Source organism: Euprymna scolopes, chromosome 10 (genome assembly GCF_053919585.1).
Source record: "Euprymna scolopes isolate OS-2025 chromosome 10, ASM5391958v1, whole genome shotgun sequence".
In the NCBI taxonomy this organism is placed as follows: Eukaryota; Metazoa; Mollusca; class Cephalopoda; order Sepiida; family Sepiolidae; genus Euprymna; species Euprymna scolopes.
The window spans coordinates 72,401,875-72,424,125 of record NC_136491.1 but is presented as its reverse complement, the minus strand read 5'-3'; the positions used below and the strand labels follow the sequence as shown (position 1 = coordinate 72,424,125).

At 31.3% G+C, this 22,251-nt stretch overlaps 1 protein-coding gene across 1 annotated transcript in view; it reads left to right on the top strand.

The window, feature by feature from the left end:
• LOC145286103 (large neutral amino acids transporter small subunit 1-like) overlaps positions 1 to 22,251 on the top strand; it is a 111,320-nt gene that overhangs the window by 77,106 nt on the left and 11,963 nt on the right. The window contains exons 6-10 of the mRNA XM_080134795.1: positions 3,250 to 3,353; positions 4,457 to 4,553; positions 9,483 to 9,632; positions 15,365 to 15,449; positions 18,528 to 18,620. Coding sequence (XP_079990921.1) covers positions 3,250 to 3,353; positions 4,457 to 4,553; positions 9,483 to 9,632; positions 15,365 to 15,449; positions 18,528 to 18,620 — 529 coding nt within the window. The remainder of the gene's footprint in view (positions 1 to 3,249; positions 3,354 to 4,456; positions 4,554 to 9,482; positions 9,633 to 15,364; positions 15,450 to 18,527; positions 18,621 to 22,251) is intronic.

The following is a 22,251-nucleotide window of genomic DNA, read 5'->3' as shown; positions in this document are numbered from 1 at the left end:
ATTTATATTATCAAGCACTAATTACTTTTTATTATTTTTTGTTGAAAACTATACAGTTTATTCGAACTTAGTCGTTAAAGAAGGTTTTAAAGATTATTGAAGTATCCATTCAAAGAAATAAGACAATTTTGGTAGGGGTCGAATACTTTTGCGCACAACTGTATATATATACACTTGTGCCCGATATTATTCATACCCCTCGGATCTTTGAGATTTCTATAAGAATATTGCTCAAACCAGAAGGTAGACAATATTAAAGGGATTTCAAACAATAAATCAAGCATAAGCATTTAATTTAAACTCAACAAATAAATAAATTATGCAAGTTTGAAACATTATACAAAGAAAAACAATAATGGCACTAGTTCAAAATTATTCATACCTCTCTTACTAATAGTCAATAGCATGCCCTTTATTCTTAATAACTGCCTGTAACCGCTTTGGATATTTATCAACAAGGTTTTTACAAGCATCAACACTGATTTTGGACCATTCTTCAATGCAGTAGTTCTCCAAATCCCTCAAATTTCTAGGTTTCCGCTTTTTAACCTCAGTTTTCAATATGTGCCAGAGGTTTTCGATAGGGTTCAGGTCGGGACTCTGGCTAGGCCATTCCAAAACATTAATTTGATTATCCTCAAACCATTTCTTGACTATTTTGGTAGTATGTTTTGGATCATTATCCTGTTGAAGGACCCAGTTTGGTCCTAAATGGAGCTTCTCCGCATCCTGTCTAATGTTTTTCTGGAGTATCTCCAAATATTGCTCCTTCTTCATGGTTCCATCTATCTTGACCAAACTACCTGGACCACTAGCCGAAAAGGAGCCCCAAAACATTAGGCTACCACCACCATGTTTCACCGTGGGTATGGTGTTCTTTGGGTTGTAAGCTTCTCCTTTCTTCCTCCAAACGTAAGAAGCATCCATATGGCCAAACAATTCAATTTTTGTTTCGTCAGTCCACAAAATACTTGAAAAAACGGACTCTGGAGAATTCACATGGGTCCTAGCAAACTTTAGACGTGCTGCAAGGTGTTTTCCGGTGTGCAATGGAGTACTTCTTGGTCTTCTTCCTTTCAGACCATTTTCATGCAGAGTCCTTTGCAATGTTTGCCTTGATATTTTTATGCCAGAAGACTCCAGATTTTCTAAAATGTCCTTAGTAGTGGTGGTTGAATTTGCATTAACACTTCTTACAATATTCCTGGTGGCTCTAGCAGACAGTTTCCTTTTCCTTCCTCTACCAATCAAGTTGTTTGTTGTGTGGTGGCTCTGGCATTTTTTGATGATGCTCTGTACTGTTGCTGTAGGGACCTCAAATTTCTTGGAAATTGACTTGTAACCTAAACCATCCTTATATGAATTCACAATTTTAGTCCTAAGATCATTACTAAGCTCTCTTTTCTTCCCCATTCTAATAATTTTTATTCTTTTATTGGTTTTCAGTTGATATAATTTTAATTTCTGAAAAATGCAAAAAACGAAATGAAATTAATCAAAGGTTGTATAAAAGCATTCAAAATAAGAATCAAACAGGAAACAAACAGTCAGAAACTCGATTAATACTGAAAAAATAAGGGGGTATGATTATTTTTGAACATTGCAGATTTTATAAATAGCTGTATATTTCTTTTATTACAAGTATCCCGAGATTTTAAAATGACGAAAATGATCAGAAGAGGTTTATTAAGAATATGTATCAATATGGACGTAAACAATAAATTCTTACAAAGTTACACCTAATAAACTCAATTTTCAAGGGGGGGTATGAATAATATCGGGCACAAGTGTATATATATATATATATATATATTTATATATATATATATATATTAACAGCTTGGCAAGGCCATAAGGGAGACAACGAGAGCAGCAAAACTGAAGCTGGCCTGCAGGACACTATACATACAAATGTAGGCAAACTTAGGCAGCTTCTATTAGTTTCAAAATATAGGTTCTTTTTTACCAATTGTCATAAAATTTTCACCATAGAATAGTATTATGATCTTCAAAAAGCCTACAAATTTTCATGTAGTTTCGTCTCATAGAACCAAAGATACGAGCATTTCAATATTCAATTTGGCTATCAGTTCCCCAAGACTTCTAGCCTTGATGGAGGGAGACTAAAACTTGCTGCTATGGTTTCAAATAATCTGAAATAACAGCAATGGGAGACTTGATTCCAAATATTGCTCATATGTTATATCTACTCTCTTTGGTTTTCATGCATAAAGTAAATTTTGCAGAGTATAAGGATTATTTGATACTGAAGATATTCATAATTGTACCCTATTTCCAAAAGAGGGGATATATAGGATATAAGAAATATTTGGAATCAAGTCTTCCCTTGCTTTTATTTCAGATCATTTGAAACCATAGCAACAAGTTTTAGTCTTTCCTCCATCAAGGTCAGAGGTTTTGGGAAAATATATATACAAGGTGGACCGATAAAATTGTTGCACTAGAAAAGACAACATGATTCCATTTCCATTTGATGAAAAACAGTTTTTTGTTGCAGACTCTCTACTAGTTGGCCAGTTGTGTACAAATCCCACGAGCGATAGGAGTCTTCTATCATGTCTGGAAGTTACACAATATTCAACAAGTGAGATCCAAGATACGCCACTGTACAGCTCGTGCTCTCTACCGATCCAAATTATGATAACAGGACCATTGCCAGCACCCTCAAAATGCAAATGCGAATGGTTCAATACTTAAGAGCACAGCTCAATGCATCGGACGATCCTTTCCAGCCACTGTTATGGTCTTTGGTGTGGTTTCAAGTAAGGTCCACATCATGCCATCTCACATCTTCGAACTCGGCTTGAAAGTCAACACCAAAGTGTACCTGGATGTGCTGAAGAGTGTGGTGTCCCCTGGTCCAATTAGGTGGTTGCTGGAAGACCCAGGCTTGGTTTCAGAAGGAGTGATACCCTTCTCTCACTGCCCCCCCCATCCTCCCCCGACCTGAACCCGCTAGACTACTTCGAATATGTCGAGAACATGACCTCCCACATGAGTGCCAGAGGTCTGGGGGAAATATCAAATATTTTGTCATGCATATGCAAAACTAGGAAAACAAATGACTATGAGTTTGGAAATATGGAGACAGACAGACAAACCTATAGCTTTTTATATATTAAATATGTATATACATATACATATACAAATGTATATATGAAAGAGATAATATTATTATAATTATATCTTAATATTACTTTTGCTGACGTAATTCTTTATTTTTTGCAGATGTTCTCGAAAAGGCTATATGGAATCCTGTGGTGGATTATGCCAATTTTTGTGTCACTCTCTACATTTGGAGGTGTGAATGGTATTCTCTTTACTTCATCAAGGTAAATACTGGTTTAACATTCTCAAATGTTTTAATTTCCTCAATTGTTAAATGCATTGGCACAAGCACTGATAAATTACTAATTTCACTACTTAACCAATTGATCTCCAGTGAAAGAACAGTCTAATTCCTAGAGATAACTCAATTCCTTTATTTTGTGAACAATATATGTTTACATTATTAAATCAGGTCTGCTTGATTTGTGTCAGCAGCGATCATCATTATCATATTCAGCTTAATGTTTGTTTTATATGCTGACATATGTTGGATGGCTTTTTGAAATTGGCTACCAAATTAACTTTTCTATGGCCAGGTTTAATTTATCTTTCTTTCAAAATCATTCTTATCACTTCCTCCCATGTTTTCCTTGACCTGCTTCTTCTTACTCACACTGCTATATCTACTATTCTACATGTGCTAACCCAAGAATTTTCACCCATTCTTGTGATCTGATCAAACCAAAGTCTCCTGTTCTACACACATCTCTATATACCAACCAGATTTAATATTCCTCTGAACTCGTCAGATCTAAGCATGACTTTAAAAGTCGCATTACACATTCATTGTATCATTTTCATATCATTTCTCTCCATACAACATCTTGCAATATTTTTGATATAATAGGAGGGTATGATTAAAAAAAATTGGAAGGTTCTACTTTTAGACACTAGCGATACAAACTAACCAATCAGAAACTGGAATAACTCCATAAAAATATTAGATCTTTTAGAATTCCCACACATAATTTTTTGTGTCCACACAGGAAAGATCTTTGCTCTCCGTGTGCAAACTTTTAAAGTTTAAGACTTATACATATTAGCTACTCACCAAAAACTCTTTTTCATCTCCAGGACTTGTACAAATTACTCTTTTGAAATAAAACATGGCTTTCAATTCAAAGCAACACATATCATTAAATATCTTTTAATAAAAATATCTTTTGTATTTATTCATTTAGATATATGAGATAGAGACAAAGACTTTTTGAAGAAGAATCCATTAAGATAAACTATATACAATTAACATACATAATAGAATTTTTTTGTTGTTTTTTTTTCTTTATCTAATTTTCATTTCCTGAATAAAACAAATATTTTATTCTAGATTATTCTTTGTTGGAGGCCGAGAAGGTCACATGCCCCAAGTGATGAGTTTTGTTTCCGTTAATAACTACACCCCTATGCCTGCTGTTTTATTCATGGTAAGTAAACGCCATTATCAAATTTCATTTTAACAACACACAGAGTTAACCTAGAAGATTTAGTGTTGTGTTGCCCCCTTTTTTTTCAAGCTGTTTATTTCATGCGAAATCATAGCCTTATTCAGTTTTGTAGATCAGATTTTCTTATTTTCTTGGTTTGCCTATTGTTACTGGAACAAATTGTTTTAAAAAAAAAATTATTTATTATTATTTATTTTTTTATGGAAAATGCTCTGGACAAAGTATACTGGAATTATATATATATATATATATATATATATATATATATAAACTACTACTTCAGGATCAAAAAACTTGCCAACGTTAAGTGTTAGATGGATAGATTCTAACCCAGAAATCTAATTCTTCCCACTTTGTAAGAAACATTACTCATTTAATGTGAGAGTTAAAGAAAAAAATAAGCAAAGCAAGTTATAAGACTGTCAGAAGTAAACCCAAGGATCATTTTCTACTCTCCTTATAAGAGTCAATCATTTTACTAATCAGTGACCACTCGAGGAAAAGGATTAATGAGATGGATAGATTGTCAATTGAATGATGAAAAATATTATGAGAGGATTGAAGATAGTGAATGAGATGGACAAAATTTGTAATTTATTAGGATGGTTTATGACAAGTATTTATTGACATTGGATTTGAAGATTGTGTTGATCATGTTGTAACCTGCAAGGAAGCAGTCACATGGTAATGTAGTCTGTAAAAATTCCATGGTAATGTATTCCACAGATGGGAAATTCTTAGAAAGAAACTGTGTTCATAACAATTCTATTTGATGTTAGGTATGCAGAGGAAAAAGGAAAGTTCCTTGCAGTTGTGGTAGAAGACGAGTTCTTATTGTGAATATCTTACTAGAATGATACAGAGATTAGGTTTCACTTGAGCACCTTCTATGCAATATATATATATGTATATATACATATATACATATATATATATATATATATATATATATATATATATATATATATAACACTGCGTATCAAATTATTAAAAGTTTACATTTTTTAAGATATTTATGGAACGAGTGAATAAAAATCCATGAAACTTTGAGAAAGTTTTTACGATACTATTCAGCTACTCCAGTTCAAAAATAAAAGTATTTAAAGCAATATTAGTGAAACTATAGCAGAAGATAGGAATATCTGTTGATTTCAATGTGTCAAGTTATTAACAAGGTTGAGAAAAAAACACAATATACTCATAACTTATTCAATATTCAAGCATTACATAAACTAGAAAAAATCTTTAGAACATCCCACAACTCATTTTTGCTCTTAGGCATCCACTTGCATAGAGGCATCACTTCATGATACTCCAAAGGTTCTCAATTCGGTTAAAATTTGGTGAATTTGCAGGCCACTCCATCTCCTGTCGCATAGAGAACCCCAGTTGTTGCAAATACTCCTTGCTTTTGTTTGCTGCATGCGAAGGAGCATTATCCTGCATAAAAATAATGGTTCTTCTGAACGTCAACCTTTGCTTCTTCAGCTATGGTTCAAAATGCTCCTTCAGAAAAGCTATGTAAGCATTTGACGTCATTTTTATGCCTTCTGAGACTCTCCATGGGCCAACTAAAGTACCACCGATAATCCCAGCCCAAATCATTATCCCACCAACTCCTTGTTGACGCCTTAAATACTGATGATGATGTCGTCCAGCTAGGACCCATCCCTTGCTCCAGCAATCTGGACCATCAAAAGTGACATGCACTTTATCCATGGACAAAACTTAGGAAAAATTAGTTTTCATGTTGTCCTCTGCCTATTTCTATCAGTTTTGTATATGATGTTGCTTTAATGGAGGCTTTGTCACGACTTAACAGACTTTACCACTTATTTTAGAAGGCGACATCGAGTACTTTTTGAGATATTCTTCAATCCGGCTTGGTCAAAGATTTCTCAACTTGTTTGGACAAGTTTCTTAACAACTTCATGTTTAATTTGGAGTAGAGAATGGATGAAACAACTCTAGATTGACCTTTATCAGCTCTCTTACATACCTTTGTAGGGTACTTGACAGAGTTCTTCACAGTTTGATGGTACCTTTCTATCATTTTCGATATTTTGAGGGTAGTTTTAACTTTTGCTAGCTGTTCTGTAATAGGACTCTTTTTAGAACTATTCAATCCACCTTTACAACCCATTTTATTGACGAAATAAACTGTCTTGTTAATAATTAGACACACCTCAAATACCGTGTATTCAGCAATTATGATAGCAAGTTGTTTACATTGCACAGAACAGTACGAAAGTTTCACAGTACGCACAGCTAAGCATTGCCAACATTTCCAAAGCTTTTCATACAAAACTACCGGTAAGTTTCTGAAACTGGTAAAAAAATGTTATATCATTAATAATTTGACACACAATGTATATATCGAGAGAGAGAGAGAGAGAGAGAGAGAGAGAGAGAGAGAGTGAGAGAGAGAGAGAGAGAGAGAGAATGCGATGACTTGGATCTTCAAAGATTTTATCCTCCAGCCTGGATTATGCTTTAAAAAAAAACCTTGCTATTCATTCTGTTATTTACCATTCATTGCTTTTGATTTTACAACTAGTATCCTCATTCACTCAACTATGGAATATCCTTTTTACATTTTAAATTTAATTTTCAATTTATGTGATAATAAGCAAAATTTATAATTACCTCTATCTATTTTGCTATTCACATTTTCTCCGATGAGATTAGCCATTCATTGAAAATCCATACATTAAGGAAAAGACTTTTAAAATTATCTGTACTCTTTTGTCAAACAATAAATTTTGTTGTAATTCTACAGTATTTAATTCAGAATTTCCATTTTAATATATATATATATGTATGTTCCAATATTTACTATTGGAGGAATGGCTAACATTATCAGGGTCAGAATTCAATATTCCTCATTAATTATGATAATCAGTTGGCAGGGCTCCACTTCACTTGTCCTAGGGGTCGGATCTCATGGTGCTAGCCACACTGATGAGGCACTTATCTATATTGGTGGTTTGGTGGCCTTCAGAGCCTCACCCAAGCGGTGCCATCACAATTTTAGAGGTGTTAAAAGTAACAAACCACTTTGTCTCCCCATCCATTTCACCAGATCAGAAGAGAGAATTGACAAGATCTTCATCACCAATGCTCTTCAAAATGCTGTCATAGCAGTTATTTTATTTAACTCTTCTCCAGGAGATCAGACACACAGTCAGGTGTGGTTTTGGTGAAAGTGTTTCTTTGGAACAAAATGGATTCGAATTTGGAACTACCAGCTTTCTAGACCATGTCATTAACCACTCAGTTGACATAGCAGTTATATTAACTAATTATTTCATTTGCAAGATAAAAAAAAATGTTAAAATTGGTAAATATTCTGAATTGCAGTCTATTCCTCAGGTATTGGGGAGCCTTTGTTTTTAATAGTAATAAATGGCGTATCTAATGATATACATTTCAATCAACTGATTTCCATGCATCCCTGTACTATGTTACTCACTATCCAGGTTTATCGAAAAGTTGAATTTTGAAGGTGGTTATAATGCAATTTGGTAGAAAACACGAAACAAAGTAAACAGATCAAGTGACAATATTGAAGAATTCAATAATTTTCAATTCAATATTAATTTCCCAATGAAACAAAAATGGTATAGATGGTGTCATATTCTGTACATTTTCGAGTTAAACCTCCTTTTCAAAAAGAAGTTATCATTCAATGGGAATGTTTTTTCACCTAGAATTTGAGAATAGATTACATTAGTAAATAAATATTTAATTTAAAATTATTGAATTCTTCATTAATGTCATTTGTCTTGTACTCAATGGTATTTTTTACCAAATTGCATTAATTTAAGTGTTTCAAAAAAATAAAGCATAAAAAAGCAACAAAATATCAATGGTGTCTACCGTCTAACACATTGCTTTTTATATAATTATGTTGATATTTTTTAACGCACTTTACATTTGGAAAAAGTGAATGTTTTGTTGATTGCTCATAATTAATATTGTTATTTTTTTAATAAGTTTTTCTTAGGTTAATACACATTGTTACCTTAAGCACTATCATTCAAGGGGTAGTGTCAACTAGATGATACAGTTGATTTTGTTCTCACCTCAAGTTCCACTTTTGGGAAGCTGGATAAGTAAATAGGAATGGCATCAAACATTATCTTTTGTGTCTTTGTTTCCTAAATCTTCCTTATTTGTGAGGTAATTCCAATGGGAATGCATGGATATTTAAAAAAAAAAATGCTCAAATCAATGAGGAGAGGGGTGGCTAGTAGTGCACTATCTGTTCAGACCATCCTCTCAGACATTATCTCTTTCTTTGGTGAGGAGAATATAGCATACGTTCGTTCATCATATCAAGAGTATACTTTCTCTAGTTGCATGCATTTTGCTAATATTATGCTTTATCGTTATTTTCATGGCAAGTGTTCATCTGAGCTCCAATCTATGGTCCCCTCTTGCCAAACTTTCACAAAAAACTCATCTAGCCAAAACCACTATCAATAATTTCCCCCACACTTTATCTGTGCCTAAACCTAAACGTAGATTCCATGAACAAAGCTTCTTAGAACTGCACGCCTGTGGAACTTTGTTCTGTTTGCCTGCTTTCCAGATGACTGCAGTTTGTCTTCAAGTCCAACGTAAACAAATTCTTGATGAACTGTCCCCCTAAGTAATTCAATTTAAAAAATTTCCACTACTTATGATTACTATGCTATAATCCCATTGACTACTGTACACCCATTAACCCTTATCCTCGAGTGGCCTCCAGGCCTTGATAAGTAGTGACTCCTATGTAAAAAAAAAAAAAAAATTATTAAGGAGTCCCAAGCAAAAGTCAAACTGCAAACTATTTTTGTTTTTTACACCTTGAAAGCAATTTGTTTAAAATGTTCAAATTTTTTTTTTTTTTTTTTTTTTTTGCAGGGAATTTTGTCTTTGTTCTACCTGATATCATCTGATATGTACGCACTCATCAACTACGTGTCATTTGTCAATTGGTTGGCCATTGGCGTCTCCGTTCTCTCACTCCTCTATTTTAGATATACAAGGCCTAATATGAAGCGGCCAATTAAGGTAAACACATTTTTTTGTTGGTTTTTGTTTTATTGTTATGAAAATGCAGTTATGCTAGATTTATTCATTAATTAAATTTCTTTTTAATTAAAAATTAGTACAATTAATGCATTGAGGATTAGGGTCGATAATCGTACTGGTCTTTTGCTATTCCAGATTAGACACAATCACCACAATACCGCATGTACTCTATCACCTAACCTACTGAAAATATACAATGTTTGCAATGATTTTATTTAGGAAAAAAAGGTACATACGAGTTGGTGAAAAAAAAAGATGAGGAATGGAGTAACTAAATGCATTCAACAAAAAGGAAAGAAAACAAAGAAATTAAAGAACAGGTTATTATGATCCTCTCAACCTTTTCTAAAAATAGATCTCCTACGATTTCCTGATATGTTTACAGCTGAAAAGAAGCAAATTCATTTCTAAATGAAGGTGCTGTTTAAGTGATGGAGTTTGGATAATGTCTAATATTACAAATAAAATGGGTCATATAATTTGAATGATAAGGTATGACCTGAGGGTCAAATTAAGCCATGATAATATTTTCCATTAGTGTACAAATTCATAATAATACAAATAAATGATAAATGGTTGCTTATACAATAGCATTTATAAAACTACTTACAAAGGATTGATACATTGATTGATTAATATGATGATGATGATGTTGATGATAAATGATAATTGATAACTGGATTTAGAATAAGCATGTTGAGCTGAGCAGTGTGATCATAGCATCCGTCTTGAGCAATCTGTCTCAATTTAATACGAGAAATGTTGGATATTTTTTAATACTCACAAAGAGTTATTTCCCTTTGAATGCTTGTCGTTTTTTTACTTAACCGAATCATATGAAGACTAGCTTGTTTTCTTTAAGTTTTGTTTTAATATATACTGATTCACTTCTTGTCAAGGTTCAAAGAAATTGTTAATTGAATGATGAACAATACTATGAGAGGACTGAAAATGATAGCTGCAAAATGCAGGAGTAAATTACTTAAAGAATGGCTCAACAAGTATTTGTTAATATTTGCCTTAAAAGATAATCATGTTGTAGTCTGCAGTTCTATGATATTGTGTTCAACAGATGGGAAGTTCTTGGAAAGAAACTTTCTTCTGTGTTGTTTTAAGTACATAGTGGAAGAAAGGAAAGTTCTTCACAGTGCTGATAGATAAATGAGTTCTTGCCATGAGTCTTTAACAGGAAAAACCGGAGATTGTAGCATCTACCATGAAAATAATTATATATTAAGAACAAAATGACAATATAAAAGATTTGAAGTGGGATTTCAGTTGCCGCCAAAATGTTAGCCAAATTTCATTTAAAATATGCTGACTCTTAAAATGTATTTCAAATTGTAGGGTTAAATTTAGTTTTTGAGACTTGTCTTACTAATAAATTATTTTTATAGTGTGACATGTTGAGAATAATAATTTAAAAAAAATGAAATGAATATTAAGTTTGAAACAGTCAGGAGAGAAAGGCAAAACGAAAGATCAGATTTTGAAAATAAACAAATGTGTGTTGGCTAGGAGAGGAGGAGGGCAAGACACACATAATGTATCATGCTGTCTACCTTTTCTCTTTACTTTTCTTAGTTTTACCAAGCAAAAAAAAAAAAGAGAAGAGGAAGAGGATTGGCAAAAAGATGTGGCCTCGATCATATCAGCTGCTGTATTTCCTTCCTTTTTTTTCGCTTGTGTTCATAAGGACATAACAGTAGTAAGAGGAGAAGAGGAGAGTATGTGATGTTATAAAAACGAAAAGAAAGTTAAAAAAAAAAAAAAAAAGAAAGAAATTGGAAGAATAAGCAGATGATAATTTTGCTTAGCAATTTTTACTGATTTTGGACAGTTGAATTTCGAGTTTTGGAGCAAAAAGATTGGAAGGTCAAATTCTGAAGTTTGATTTGCGATGATGTGACAGAAGAGATTGAAAGAAAAGAAAATTGATTTAATAATAAAAATGACAATTGAAGAAAAAAAAAGAGATGTCCCGAAGAGAGAACTTATATGCGTGAACTTTAAAACTTTTTTTTTTGGGGGGGGGGCGATATTTGATCACCCTGGGAAGAAATTATTTGTATTGAATTACATGTTTGTTGCATTATAATATTAACTGTTTTTATTTAATTAATTACTGCTTTGTGTCTATATTTGTTTTGCCAATTGTCTTTATTTTGTATGTTTCACTGTCAAATGTCATAAAATTCTAGAAACTTCATTTCAAGCCAAATTCTGGTAAAAAATATAAATGTTAATTTTGTATAGTGTTGGTATTAATTATTATTCACTATATTACTCTGTAATTACATGTCACATAATTGAAATACTCATCCCAGGTTGTAACATTATTTAGAATACTCATTGGAGGTATTGATATGGATTGTCACTCATCCAGCCATTACAGTCGTAAATAAAGTTTTATAAAGAAATATTATTTATAATTTTCATAGCCTAAAGAAAGTCTGAATAATTATTCTTCTCTTTGCATTTTTATAAATTTTTTGATCCCCCAATTTATGAGAGAAAGACCTATGTTTTCAATGGCATCAGTACGTCCGTGTTTTCTGTGTGTCCGTTAGTCCAAACGATTGCTAGATAATAGTCCATTAATTTTTCCTGAAATTTTGCCACAAATTGTATTTCATTAAATAGATGGGCACAGTAAAAAATATTTTTTGCGAAAATTCCCGTTGCATTCCCAGGGTCTCAAAAGAGGTCAAAAATACCCCAAAAATGGCCAAAAATGACACTTTTTGCCCCAGAGCGTTTGATCTATCCATTAGATTTTCCTGAAACTTGGTCAAAATGTGGAGGCCATTGTTTTTAATATAAATTCAGTATGGGTGACCCTGGCAAAATTCTGGTTTGCATCCCTTTGGGACTTTTAGGGCAAAAAAAACATGCCTTTTTGGATCTCTTTTTTCATATTCCTCTAAAACTTGATATGTATGTCTATATAGTGGTTTTCTATGGTGATGAATTCAAATATACATGTCTTAAGGTGTGAAGCTGCACCGTTTGTCCATTTTCACTGGGATTCAGTATTTCACAAATGCCCCAAAATTGCAAAAAATGACACATTTTTACCCCATAACTTTTGCCCCATCCATTAGATTTTTCTGAAACTTAGTGAAAATGTGAAGGCAACGTTGGCCCTTCACATTTCTCACATTCATCATGTATATGTTACGTTATCGGATGAGTTGGTTTGTCACTATGTTTGTTTCACATTGCTTGACTAATCATCAGCAAAATTTGTTAAAATATCAGTGAGCGTCTAACGTAGAACTGATTTAATATTTGAACATGTGGTCAAAGGTCAAATTCAAAGAAAAGATGAAAGTTATACTTTTGGTGATAACTTCAGTTCTCTTTATCATAGAGTCTAACTATGCGGCTCATATTATAGTCAACAAAGTAATCCCGCATCTTATATGAACTGAACCATGACCATGAAAAAGTTTGATCATGGTTGAAATTTTGAGGCAATTTCAACTTCCGATTCTTGCAAATTTCATTATGGATATGGTGTTCTTGTAACGTTATAGATGGCGTTCTCATTTCGTTCTTCCTCTCATCTGTCGACCCCATTGAAGTCCAAACAAATAAAAGAAATACTTTTAACTCACTTTTTGGAGAGACACTTGTATTTCCTGTCTGTGCTTTCCATTTTACATAACAAATTTTGACAGAGCTGTCACCGGAAATTTATTGTTGTCTGCACTCTTTCCACCTGCTGTTCATGCCATCACGTCTCTCCCTGTCTTACTGTCCCTGCTGCTGCCCCCGCATGACGTCACCAGTTTTGCTACCTCCTACTGTTCCTCTCTCTCTATTTCACTGCAGCGACTGTTGTCTACGCAACGTCACAGCACATTATGGTACATTCTTTTATAACCCTAACCACCATCCAAAATTTCAGTCTGATCAGCATAACTTTCGGAATACTTCATACAATATGGAAAAATAAGTCTAAAATAAGACTTTGGCATATCCTTACATTGTCAGGTGGAAGTATGCAGTTTCACAACAAACTTATGTTCTTGTTATTCATAATTTTATTTGAATTTTTAAGATAAGGAATTTTTATGCTCATTATTTCCAATCCAATCTGAATGTTCTTCTGATCTTGTTTTGCATACAAATGCTTTGTAAGTTTTCAGTTCAACATTCACAGAAACTAATTAATCAATAATATATTTATCCTTTGTTGTTCATGACGTATTCCCAATGTTCAACAAGAGTTTCAATACCTCATTAGTGGAAATTAAAAAATACCAAAAAAAAAAGCAAAAAGAATAGTATTAATAATGATCATTTTTCTTAATATAATGATTTGAATATTAACTTAAAAAAATAGATTACAAAATAAATAGAATTTACAAAAGAAAATCAAATGAAAGATCCAAATTTAAAAACACAATAGATTTCAACATAAAAGATGGTGGGAAGTTACTTTCCAACCCAATAATTCGATTGTCTACAAGAAATGAACATAAAGAATGAACATATAAGAAATAAAATGGCATAACAAATATGTACAATGATTTGACTGAAAACAAACAATCCTAACTTATTTTTATATTTGCTTTTCTGGTACTTGTACAGTTTAATAAAGACATTAAAAAATGAAGATATCGAAAAAAAAAAAAAAAAAAGGTTCTATTGTACATATACGTTTTGGACTGAAGATCTCTGAGAAAAAAATTTCATTTAATTTGATCGAGTAGGTTTTTTTTTTTACAGCGGAAAAACACGTTCTTATAAGAGCGTGTTGAAGTCAGCTATTATGGAATTTCTTAAACATGCCATGGGGAGATAACGCCAGTTAAAGCACCGATACTCCCTCCCCATCTTTAATACTAGCTTTTCTTCCTAAAAATCAAACCTTTTGCTCGGTATCATAACAAATTGTTTTTTCACTGTAAAAAAAAACTACTTGATGAACTTAAGTGAATTTTTTTTTTTCAGAGAACTTTGTTCCATAATGGATACGTGCAATATAACCTTTTTTTTTTTTTTTTTTCGATATTTTCATTTTTTAATGTCTTGATTAAACTGTACAGGTACCACTGTCTTACTTGTAATGAAAAAATTCAGATTATTAAAAGAAAAATAACATTGTTTACACATTTAGTTTGATATGAAACAAATAAATCTGTACTTGTTCAGAATCCCTCCATGAAAAAACGTACCTGTGATAAAAGGGAAATATTGTCCACCAGAAATTAAATAAATTCATTCAGTAGTTTTATTTTTTAATATGAAAATCAAATTTTATCGCTAAACAATAAGCAATGATCTTGTGACACAATCTTGAAAATAGTCTGAAGGAACAAGGGAAATACCTGCAAATCAAGATTTAAAAAAAAAAATTCTTAACGTAGAGAAGGGAGAAAATTTCAAATGTGATGAAAAGTTATTATTTTTCTAAAAAATAAAACTCCTTGGTCAATTTACATGATTTTTAATGTACAATATTTGTTTTTCTTTGTTAGGGTTACATACATCATACAGATTTTTTCTTCATTTTTGTTTCTTCATGGGAGGAAGGAAGTTCAAAACAAGCACCAAAAATTCCCTTAAACAATCTTTTAAATTTTTAAATAAAAAGTAAAATCATTTCTACATTTTATTGATTCTATGATTTTGAAATATTTTTTATGTTTCATCTAATTTTAATAGCATTTTATATTCATGGTTCAATTTATTCTTTTTAGGTTAATTTGATTTGGCCAATCCTTTATACAATTGGATCAATTTTCCTTGTTGTTTTACCTCTATATGCAAAACCTGTCGAAACTGGTAAGTCTGAAATTAATTAAACCACATTTTTTTTTTAATTTTGTTCACGCCATACAAGATAATTTGCCACTGAGGTGTAAGGGGTTACTTTGGTAAGGGTAGGATTTATAGAGGGAAATCGTTGTGGAGAGTTGGGCAGCAAGATATTTGTTAACATTACATTTAAATTTCTGCATGTTAGTACGCTACACAGAAGGGATGAGATTTTACTTCTAGTTAAGAGTATTTTCTTTGAGGAGGTACAAGGGCAGCAAATTCATCAGAATGTTCAACAAGAATGGGAATATTTGTAAGAAATGCACAGAGATGCAACAATGCAATGCAGGACTTGTGAGGTTAGAGACCTTTTTTGCACTTTGTCTAAGATGGAGAGGCTAGTGGTTGATGCACCAACCAAGATGTGACAACAATACTCCATGCACAGGCAAATTCCTAGTCCACACAGTTTCCAGGAGATTTGAAATACCTGCCACTTGACAGAAATATTCCTCGAAATATATTATGATACACTGTCACATATAGTACATCATTGTGTAGAAGTTTGACTTTGCAAGTAAGATTTATTATTGATAAAAAAAATTATATATATATATATATATATATATATATATATATATTTGTTTTTTTTGAGAGACAGAGATAATATCACTTGATTTTGTCTTTCTTTCTCAACTTTATTGTATGAATTGTGTTTTATGTTTTGTGTTTTACTTTGTTACATTATCAAGTCAATAAGGGTTACTGAAAGACAAATACGGGAGAAACTATGGCATTCTGGAGCTAAATGCTTCCTGTCAAAAGACAAGAAAAAGCTGGCATTATACAAATGTAAAGGTAAAAAGATAAAAGACTTTGAAAGCATTCAGATTAGAAATGAAAAAAATTTTTAGGGCGAGGGGTAATTATGATAGGGATAAAAGAGAGAAGAGACAGAAAAAACAGTAAAGGCTAAAATATATAAAAACATATTAGGTACCTCCAACCCCGTCCCTTTATATATAACACGATGTAACTAATTTAATTTAATATAACTTTTATACCATTTAAAAAAAGAAGCTTAAAATAGTAATATTTAAAAAAATTTTTTTACTGCATATGAAAATAATGAGAATGCGAGATCCAAATCATGAATACATTATTGACGTCTTAAACAATGTTCCTATGTTGTGGTCATTTTGAAGCCATAAACGCACCTATGTTTAAAAAATCTAGAAAAATCAACTAATGGTCAGATTTTCATAAAATATTTGATAAATATTCAATTTTAAATTAACTTATATTTTAAAAGCAGTTGTCATTAAATATGTGAGGGGAATTTTTTTTTAGGCGTTCTAACCCCCCCCCCCATATTTTATATTACAAAAACTAATCAAAATAAATTTAAGTTCATAAAAATTGCAACATTTCTTTTTAAATCTGAAGAGTTTAAATAATTAAAAAATAGTTATTTTGTATGTATGTATGTATGTATATATATATATATATATATATATATATATATATATATATAAAAGTGGTTCAATATATATATAGAGACTATATGTTGTTTTTTCAGAATTTAAAATTGAACCACAAAACTTATATATATATATATATATATATATACATACAAAATAACTATTTTTTAATTATTTTTTAGCATGACATATATTCGATTTAAGAATTTATTGCTTGACAAAGGAATATATAGAAGGGGGTTATTTTAATTTCCTTAATCCATGGATTTTCAACAATGGCTCATAGCATCAGAGGAAATGAAATGCAGTTAGCAAAATGTTCAGCTGCGAATGGATGCTATTTTGCTTTTCAGCACAATTATTGAAAATAGATTTTTTGAGTGGTTGTGGATAATTATATGGAGAAAATTATACGAAAAGAGAAGTTGATACAACCTGGGTAGTCCATTATCGGAAGGAGTCCAATGTCATTCGGGGTTATAAATCCGGGTGGGCAGAAAATAGGCCCATGGGAGAAAGTGATATTCCCATATAGCGAAAGCGTACTGCTCCTTATTGATATTTCGAAAAGTATATCGGGCAGCCTTATTCGTTGTTGCTTTGATTGTGTGTTATTTGCTGTGGTCCAAATGCTTTCTCGGTGTTGACAAAGTATATCCGAAATTGGGGGTATATAGCATTCCATTGTAATTATCACCATGAGTAATAGAATTTAAGCATTGAATTAAGTGTCCAATGGACCTCGGAATTAATAGTGTAGTTATCAAAATACCAAATATGGCAAAATAATCCTGGTGATGATATTTGGAAGAGTACGCTGGAACGGCTTGCTTGAGGTATGAGTCTATCTCCTTGAAAGTATTACTTCAAGTAATATCTATCAGGATTTTTCATCTGAATTCTATCGGTGTCTTATCTCGCTTATATATATATATATATATATATATATATATATATATATATATATATATATATATATATATATATATATATATATATATAGACTTATATGTAATATACTGAGTGCGTGTAATTCAGTAAATTTTCATATACCAATAGGTTTTAAGCCAAAAATGGTTGACTTAAGGGTTGAGCTACAAAATTATCACATTTCATAATTGAGCATTAATACACTTTTTGTTGCCATCAACACATTGTCTTGAAGTCTGGATTTTGCACACACAATATATAATATATATATATATATATATATATATATATATATATATATATATATATATATATGTATATACCCATTATTATTTCACTTATGTTGAAGTTGTAAATAAAAAATGGAACAATCAACATTTTTTTTCTTAATAATATATATCATAATTAGTTAAATTATGACAAAAAACAAAAACAAAACAGAATTCTAAAATATAATTAATTTTTTAAAGATTTAAATAGAATAAAATTCTAATATTGGAATAATTTTTTGGGGAAAAAATGGGGATAATTTTTGTATTTTGTTAATTAAACAAGAGAGAAACACATTTATCAACTTTAAATCGGTATTATGTTTAGCATTTGAAAACATTTAGTTAAGAAATTAAAGTTTGGTGATATTTTTTGTTCATCTTTGTTTGTCATTATATATTTTTACACCATTATTCTTCAGGTTTTGGTTGTTTAATTATTGCAAGTGGAATCCCAGTTTATTTAGTCTGTGTTACTTGGAAAAAGAAACCAGCTTCCCTACAGAGATTATTTGGTAAGATTTTATTTTCTAAGCATTTGGTTCAGATTTATAGCAAAGCCAGACATTTGAGAGACAGAAGAAGAGCTTTGAATCAGTGTGGAACTCGATAAATGAAGTACACTTTTTTTGAGAAAATTATTTGGTGCTTCGTTATTGTTAGTCACAATTGAAATTCACATTTCAAGTAATGACACTTTGATGTACTTACATGGCATGCTAAAAAAAATATTGTCAACATAAATTAGGAAAAATAATCAAGTAGAAAATGAATACATTTCTAAATTTTTGAGATGAGGATTAGTTATGTGTATTATTTGGATTCTTCGGACTACTGTTTTCATCTTGAGTGTCAGTTTCACAACGTTTCTGTTGATGTAACCTTCGACCTTCTTCAGGTGTAACTTGTGGTACTCGGAAATGTTTCTGTCACACGGTGCAGTGGTTAGAGCACTTGGAAAAAATAAATTGAAAAAGTTATATTCTCTTAAAGGTTGAAAGCTCAATTTTCAGTGTGGGTGACCCAAAAAAAACAATTGCAAATTACTTAGGAATGAAAGCATGCTACACCTTTGAAGTAAATAATGGTTTCATTCAAGATTCTGTCCTGATTCCCAAATTTGAAAGAAACATTCCCGAGTTAAAAAAGATATACCTGAAGAAGGTCGGAGGTTACATTAACCCAAACATTGTAAAAATGACACTCAATATGAGAACAGTGGTCTGATAATAATATGAATAGTCGATTAATATTAAAAAAGTAATTAATTAAAATAGTCAAGTAAAAGTCAATTTTGTCGTAAATTGTACTTTTATCATATTACGTTGTTCATTTTTATTTGTTTCAATAAAAAACTGATTTATCTCCCTTGCTTTACAACAATTTTTGATATTTCCTCTTTTATCAAAGGTGAATCAAGAAAATACAATAAGACCGATTTTTATTTTTAGCATAAAGTTCTATGTCACCTTCTACTCGACTATTTTTTTCGAATTTTTAGTGAGGATACTTATTTCAGCATGGCACGTGAAATCATCATTTGAAATGTGAACTTCAAATGATGATTTTATAGTAAAGAAGCACCAATTATTTTCACATTTTTTTGATAAATTATTTCAGATTTATCAAATGATAAATAAAATTGTGTATTTTTTATGTCCTTGAAACTTTTTTATCCAGTTTAATTTTTCATTAAAATACGATCTAGTTACAATCAAATTTCAACAAAACTGACTGATAACTTTTTTTTTTATCTTCTCCTTTCAATTAAACAAAAAAGTAAATTCTGTTGCTTTTGGAGCAGTTATTTGTATATTTGTTTGTCTTTTTTCATCAAAAAAGATGAAAAACTCATACCATCACATTTGATTAATCATCTGTTTTACATGCTGACATGTGTTTGACCAATGCAATCTGTATTTAATTCAGATGCAAATAAACCAGCATTCACACTAGGTTGGTTAAATCGACTTGTCTCAGGAATATTAAATTCACAAGCAATACCCAGTCACATGTATATCCCAATACAGAAAATGGCAATGCTAGGTTTTTGAAGTTCTTTGTCGTCGTCCTCCTACATACAGCGCCTGGTATTCCCAAATAATCACCCATCTGGTACTGACTATGCTCAACATTGCTTAACTTCCGTGATCTAATGAGAACCAGTATGTCAACATGATTACACCGTATGTACCATATGAATAATTGAAGAATACATCTTGAGTTGATGTGCTGGTGTCATTCACTACTTTCAAGACTTCTAACATCATACCAGTATAACCAGTTACCAGGCTGTTCAAGTTTTATCAGAAATAATAAAGATACCCCCCTCTTTTCCAAAATAAATAACTATTCAACAAAATGATGCTTTTTTTTTCATGTTTATGTCTAAGATTGTCAGTGTGATCCCTGTCCTCCCACATCCTCTCCTCTGTTGTACCCTAGGAGTGTTTACATACCCATGCTACTCTCAATTCCTTCTTCCTACATATTTTGTCTGGTTCTGGTTGATCTTTAAGTCAAGCATATTTGTGCATGTAATCTCCTGAGGGTAGAATGCCTTGGTGCAATCTTTCACAAATTGTGACAGAAAAACGAAAATCCCCGATAGAATTGGAAACGTATGTCCAGACCATGGAAGTAAGGCAAAAAAAGGTTAAAATGATGTTGTAGGGCTTGAATTTTTTTCAATGCTATTTTGTGTTTGTTTCTCAGGTTGCATACATACTAAATTTAAATGCGTGCATTTTTATGAATACATGCGTCACATTCCACGGAATACAACATATGAATCACAACATATGAATCACAACATATGAATCACCTAATGAATCACAACATATGAATCACCTAATGAATCACAACATATGAATCACCTAATGAATCACACCATATGAATCACAACATATGAATCACCTAATGAATCACAACATATGAATCACCTAATGAATCACAACATATGAATCACCTAATGAATCACAACATATGAATCACCTAATGAATCACAACATATGAATCACCTAATGAATCACAACATGAATCACCTAATGAATCACAACATATGAATCACAACATATGAATCACCTAATGAATCACAACATATGAATCACCTAATGAATCACAACATATGAATCACAACATATGAATCACCTAATGAATCACAACATATGAATCACAACATATGAATCACCTAATGAATCACAACATATGAATCACAACATATGAATCACCTAATGAATCACAACATATGAATCACCTAATGCAAAAAAAAAAAAATTGTTTCATTTAGATAAGACATGTTGAATGAAAAAGTCACAAATTATATAAAATGTAATATTCATTTTTTGAGAAAAATAGATACAAAATCAATGTGAAAAGATATATATTGCTATGGATTTTTTTTTTTTCTGATGACGAATTTTTGGATTTTCTGATGAGTGCATGGAAGAAAAATCTGGGATTGATATCAGTTTTGCTTCTACGAACATAACAGATCTGTAATCATACCAAAGATTTTTATTTTGAAAACAATGATTGGTACAACTAATAAAATTTTTGTCCTTGAAATATAGCAAAATGTTTATTTTATATATGCTCTATTGTTATATGTTAACAATCATTAAGCTTTCGCTTTGGAAAGGTTGGTATATGTAAAGAATAGAAAGTAAATGCAAAACATTTTCACACACACACATATTATATATTACAAAGCAATGTATGAAATGAAGGTATTACTTTATCTGTTACAGTTCTGAATTTTTTGATGAGGTATGAATGTTTTTATTATTTAGATTAATTTGACACTTGTTCTCATCTTAAGTGTTATCTGAACAACGTTTTGGTTAATGTAACCTCCGACTTTCTTCAGATGTGAAAGTCACCATGTTTTTTTGTTTTAAAGAAAAAGAACAATTCTCCATTCGGAAAATAATTATTATAATTGCACATTTGGGATAATTTTAATCAAAATATTGTAAGTGAATTCGTGTTTGAACTTTTATTTTTATTGGAGAAAGTCGAATATTTCATTTTATTTATTTTTTTGTTTACTGCAAAACAAACAATTTTCGGGTTTGTATTACTGTACACATAGATTCGAAAAAGTTGTCAAAAAACGAATGTATAACAAATAAATGTTATCAAAGG